Source organism: Capricornis sumatraensis, chromosome 18 (genome assembly GCF_032405125.1).
Source record: "Capricornis sumatraensis isolate serow.1 chromosome 18, serow.2, whole genome shotgun sequence".
In the NCBI taxonomy this organism is placed as follows: domain Eukaryota; kingdom Metazoa; phylum Chordata; class Mammalia; order Artiodactyla; family Bovidae; genus Capricornis; species Capricornis sumatraensis.
Genome location: NC_091086.1, coordinates 32068368 through 32074367, shown reverse-complemented (window position 1 = coordinate 32074367; position 6000 = coordinate 32068368). Strand labels below are relative to the sequence as shown.

The window sequence follows — 6000 nt, the reverse complement described above, 5'->3', positions numbered from 1 at the left end:
GAAAGTAAATTGCTGCCGAAGACAAACCAACTGGAAAAGACCCTTGTGCTTTTTTTTCCCTTTCTTTTTTTGTCTCTTAAGGTTTTCACAATGGCTTCAAAGGCAATGTGAATTAATCATTTGTTTTGACCCAAGAGCGGCAGAACTTATTTTGAAGACTTAAACAGGCAACACAAATGTAAACAGAAATCTGGGACTCCCAAATGCTAAAGTTGGAAGGAGTCAGTCTGAAAACATCAATTCTACTCAGCGTTTATTTTCACTTGAAGAGAGTGGAAATCATATAAATCACGGACAAAACGAGTTCTTCTTGCCTGGCAATTGTCCACATGAATCTATTAACCTTTAAGTATAGATACAGAATTTTTTAATAGAAAGACAGGGCAATATGGCAGTTAGTTAGCAACTGATACTGTAAACTACAGGAGATACAAAGTTCTGTCATATAAATTAATTGCCATTACAAAAAGGCAACTGCTTGAGCTAAGAAGGTACAAAAACTGGTAACTTCCATAAATATAACAAGAAGCTAAGTGAAGAAATACATAACAGACTGTTTTTCCTATATAATATTCGAATATGCAAACTAAGACACCTGTGGCACTTTACATGAAAGTAGGAATATGACAGACCACGCACGCCACCCTCCCACCCACCCATGTCCGTCCAAGCCCCCTCCCCTCCCACCAAGTGGATTTCCCAAACACAGCAAATTCTAGGGTTACAAGGACAGGATGCCGCATGGAAGCAGCAAGACGGCGAGCTCTGAACTGCTAGACAAAGAGGGAGCCTTATTGACAGTTGTAAAGCATTAGGCGTCAGACAGAAACTTGTCAAAAACAGCTGTTGTTGGGTACTGATTGATAATGTTTTCATTCTGACGGCTGAGACACTGCAGACAGTCGTGGGTCTGAGAAGAAGCCCATCCCTGGCGCACACATGAACACACACACAGACAACGGGAAGTCATTTAACAGATGGCTTAGGAGCACTCAGCTACGCTATCTTAAAAAGACAACATTCTACATTTAATGAACTTGCAGAGAAAGCAACGCCTAATAATCATTTATTTTTCATGGAAGATGAGCACAACAGGACAAAAGAAAAGCAGGAATTGTGCAAGTGGTCATCGGAATAAAAGTTTTGTGCTGCTCGTGGGTTACATTTTAAAAATATTCCAGGATGCTGCAGACCAAATCTGAATATGAATCTTTTTTGATCCATTTCATTTAAAAAAAAAAAGAAAGCTTGAAAGTGTTCAATGTTTCAAAGGTAATGATTTCCTTAAAATTTACCCACAAGATCAAATCACAAAAACTGTATCTGAATGACATATATCTTCTGGAGAATTACAAGGTATTACATCACCTTGTAATAGAATGCAAGTCTGTGGTATTTGGGAATCAGTCAATGGAAAAAAAATTCCAAACATGTTTTTATTGCTCAGGTGAAAGGAGCAGTTTTCTCTCATTTGTTCACTTTGCAGTTTAAATGGTCAAAAATCTACAAAATGTGCCAAAGGGTATTTTATCCATCAACTTCAGTATCCATAGATTATTCCTGATTTAGAAAAAGTCAAAGGTGCCAAAACTTGGTAAAACTGTACATTTATCTCTGTATAATTTTATCATTTAAACTAAATGCAAAAAAACAAACAAAACAAAAAAACAGTTCCAAAGACTGAATCTAGGCCTTAAAATTATTTGCTGCAGCCCTAGCACATTTTTAAGGGCATATTGAAACCCCTGAAAATAGAGGTTTATAATAGAAATACTGATAGACCTTTAATTACTGGATGGAGACATTGACAGACTCCATTAAACTACATTAGCACTTACTGAATGACTACACAGATGATTCTGCCTTTATTATCTTCGTCAAATCCACGCCAGCTTAAGCCCTAGCCAGTATAAACTATATTTCATTTGGCTGTTTTTAAAAAGTTTTGTCTATTATTTTAAAAATTACTTTCTCTATTTAAATCAGACATAAGATTTTTAGAAAAAGGTTTTCAGAAACATATTACACTGCAGCTTGACTTAATGTTGAGTAATTTTTCCATTAAAAAAATATTTGAGGACTTGATGAAATAGTAATCAGTGATGCATGCACTGTGCCTAAATTTCCTCTCTTCTCAAAAATGGAAATAATATCTTTGCTCTTAACAAAGAGTGGACTGAGGGAGAGGGGACTGAGGGAGACTTTAGATGTAATAAAAAAAAATTAGGCATCTTGTCTTTAAGTTCTTTGAAGTCAATTTTACTATGGCAAGGATATTCCTTTCTGATAAGGTGATTAACTGAAGTTTCTGGTGCTTATTTTTTCCCATATGCTGTAAGGCCAGTACACAAAGAACTTAAAAAAAGATAAAACCACCAAGAGACTTTGAAAATGATACACATATTATGGGGAATGCCAGTCACACAACACTCCACCCCAAACCCAGGGTAAATGAGCCAAGGTTCTCAGTCTCCCTGAGTCCTCTAAGGGATTGATTTCTATGAGCCACAAATTCCATCCATTTTAGCACAGAGAAGAGCTGCTTAGAACAACAGAAGGAAGAGACATGAGGTGAAGATAATTAGTGGTAAACAGAGAATAAATTCTCTCTCAGTAGTGTGTACTTGATGGTAATGCCGATGATAAGTCACCTGATTTACAGAATATTCACTTTAATAGAGAAATGAGAGTTTGAGATAACTGGAAGAAAACAGATCTGAAGCCATTACAGTCTTGATACCAAAATAAAATTAAAAGGGGAAACTAACATGATAGGTTCAAGGCCTTGTGGGAACCCATTTTCTTCACCAGATTTCACATTCTTACAGCTTCATGGTCCTTTTCTTCTAACAAATTTATCAGCTGAGAGAAGCTGTCTTTCAGTGCCTCCATGTCATCCAGTGAGCAGGGCTGCAGAATCCAGCGTTTTCCACGTGCAAGTGGTTCAAGTTCAAAATATTTTTTGACCTTAATTGGGGGGAGGGAGAGAAACAGATAATTAATTACATCAGAGTCTCTTACTGAAATTTTTTGAGTTATGAAGTAGGGGAATTTTAAGAAGCTATGTGAACTTGATGTTCAGGGCTTTCTAGAAACCCATCTGCAGCTGTGGTTATAATATGGGTTATATGTTGTGACCCGTGAGTGTTTTCTTTAGGGGCGAATGAACTGCTTGCAAGCTACCATTCCACCCATTCACTTAACAGCATGGGAGGTCTGATAAAGTCTGAGAAAGAATTATATGTACTACGGCACAGGTCAAAAATACACAGCAGAACACCAAAAAGTTGCAATTCAATCAAAGTAATTCAACAGAATGCCTTTCATTATATCACCTTGCTAACTTACTAAACTGGTGACAGCCAATAATATGTACACTATCAATTACACAAGACAATTATTTTGATCAAACATACACACAACAAAAAAAATATAATTTAAATAAGCCTTTGTCTCTCTCATTTAAATATGTGTCTCTGGCATGTGTTTCTGAGACCCGGGAAAGTGGTTTTCTAGTTAAGAGATGGAAAGCGACTGCATGTACATGCATATATATACTTATATAAATATGCATACATACATAAAGTCTCTTAGCTTTCTTTTCCTCCCAGTCATGAATTTTCAGGGAGAAAAAAAAATCAAGACTTTATAACTGTTATTTGGGGTGTAGCATGTGCTATTGGAAAAACCTATTCTACTATGAACTGGTCACAAGTCACTCTTCGTGTGTATGAGGTAGGATACTGACTAACAGCATACAGGGTTACCGACTCAGGACAGCAAATAAATATCAAATAATCATGGTTTCCAGAAGTATTGATGATGTTTCTCTCAAAGGGTATGATAAAGTACAAAGTTCATGAAGCTACATACACACATATACATGCACACACACTGTATCACACAAGAACAGGATACTGTATTTTGCCGGCAGGGTTTACAGTATATCAAACACAATGAGTAGCAACAACAGAAGAAGTATCATTCAAAGACGTTCTTTGTCAACAAACTGAGTTAAATCCCATGTGCCATGGAGTTACCACTTGCCAAGGTGTTACCTTAATCAATACCTTGACCCAGAAAAAAAAAAGGTGTTCCAATCTCACGCCACTTCCAAATGTGGTTTCATTTTGACTTTATCAACACAAGTACCAGACTACTGTTAACAGCAGAGATATTCCATTCAAAGTGGTATTAATATGTGTGTACACTTTTCATGTAAGAAGATATAAATAACACTAAGCTTTTATGGTACTTTAGGAATCCCAAATATGCTAACACTTTACAGTTCAAGTGTGTCCCAAAAGTCCTTCAAGAGATGTCTGCAAATTCATAATAAATACTCCTCCTAACAACAACCACAAAAAGTCCTTGAGAATGGAATGACTCTCATTAATTCTGATTCTGAAGAGTAATGGAAAGCTCATTTACAGATCAGAAAATGGGGCCATGACTTCAGAAGAATTTTTGGCTAAGGTATTTTACAAATAAGAGGAATTCTCCCTTATGGAAAATGTAAGGTTCATTCTTTTAGTTTCTTTAGGGCAGTGAAAATGAATTACTTCAATAAGAATCTGAAATTGCTTGTGCAAAGACCAGGACCAAGAACCCAGTTTGCCTCCTCAAGGGAGGGAGGGGCTGCTGGTCTGTGAACCAAGGGAGCGGTGGGCCAGCATGGGGCGAGAAGAGCAGGCAGGAGCGACAGGTGGGGGACATGCTCAAATCGACAGCTAGAAGGAGGAGCTGGCTGCTCTAAGGAGTTTAAAATCAGAGGCTAGTCTCTTTGATTATGCCACAAAGAGGGCTTCAGGTTGTGTCACAGAGGGAATGTGTGCTTATGATGCAATATGCTACTTGATCAACGATGCCTCCCATCAAGAGTGGACAGTGTGTCGGATGCAAATCTGGTACAGGAAGGAAGTTGTACCCTTGTCACACTGTATAACTTCAAATCTAAAAGAACAGCATTTTAAACATTGCTAATAATCGAGAAGAGGACTAGTGGCAAGAAATCCAGTAATATTAAAGGCTAACACAGTATGTGCATATTACTAACACTACTTCCGCCAAGTGGTTCATTTAAAAATTCACAGAATTCATCCTAGTAGAGTATTAACAGGTAATTTAAAAACAATGTTAGGAATAGATGTAGATAATTACAAAATATTGCAACGTGATATTTGACAGTATGGATCAGATACAAAAGCACAATAAGGATTTTAGCTACTAGGCAACTGAAAATATAGTCTATGATGCAGGCACACTTGGAAGATAATAAAGATGTCCAAAGGTTTCAGAAGTTGTTCCTGCTGAATATTAACTATGAGAAGGAAATGGAAGCTTTGATTACAGGGTGGTCACCAGATGAAGGAGCCTACTGGTGTTAAGCCGACAACTATGGCGGGTAACCTGAGATTTTCAGATCTGTAACCTAAGTGGGTATCTAATTCTCCCATATTCACTTTCAGTTCAGTTCAGTTCAGTCGCTCAGTCGTGTCCGACTCTTTGCGACCCCATGGACTGCAGCAGGCCGGGCCTCCCTGTCCATCACCAATTCCCAGAGTTTACTCAAACTCATGTCCATTGACTAGCTAACGCCATCCAACCATCTTATCATCTGTCATCCCTTTCTCATCCTGCCTTCAATCTTTCGCAGCATCAGGGTCTTTTCAAATGAATCAGTTCTTTGCATCAGGTAGTCCAAGTACTGGAGTTTCAGCTTCAGCATCAGTGCTTCCAATGAATATTCAGGACTGATTTCCTTTAGGATGGACTGGTTGGATCTCCTTGCAGTCCAAGGGACTCTCAAGAGTCTTCTCCAACACCACAGTTCAAAAGCATCAATTCTTCAGATTTGTAACCTAACTGGGTATGTAATTCTTCTATATTCACTTTACTGGTATCCAAATGACTCCACACCACTCTACATTTACAATATTTAAAAAACAAGTGTGGCATTCCAATGATATTCAAGTACAGGAAGTGACTGTGTTTGCTGTG

At 37.8% G+C, this 6000-nt stretch overlaps 1 protein-coding gene across 1 annotated transcript in view; it reads right to left on the bottom strand.

Annotated features, from left to right (window-relative positions):
- Positions 1–713: 713 nt before the first annotated feature.
- Positions 714–6000, bottom strand: part of ARL15 (ARF like GTPase 15) — a 466036-nt gene continuing 460749 nt past the window's right edge. Inside the window, exon 5 of the mRNA XM_068990589.1 lies at positions 714–2967. Within this exon, the coding sequence (XP_068846690.1) occupies positions 2815–2967 (153 nt within the window). The 3' untranslated portion in view covers positions 714–2814. The remainder of the gene's footprint in view (positions 2968–6000) is intronic.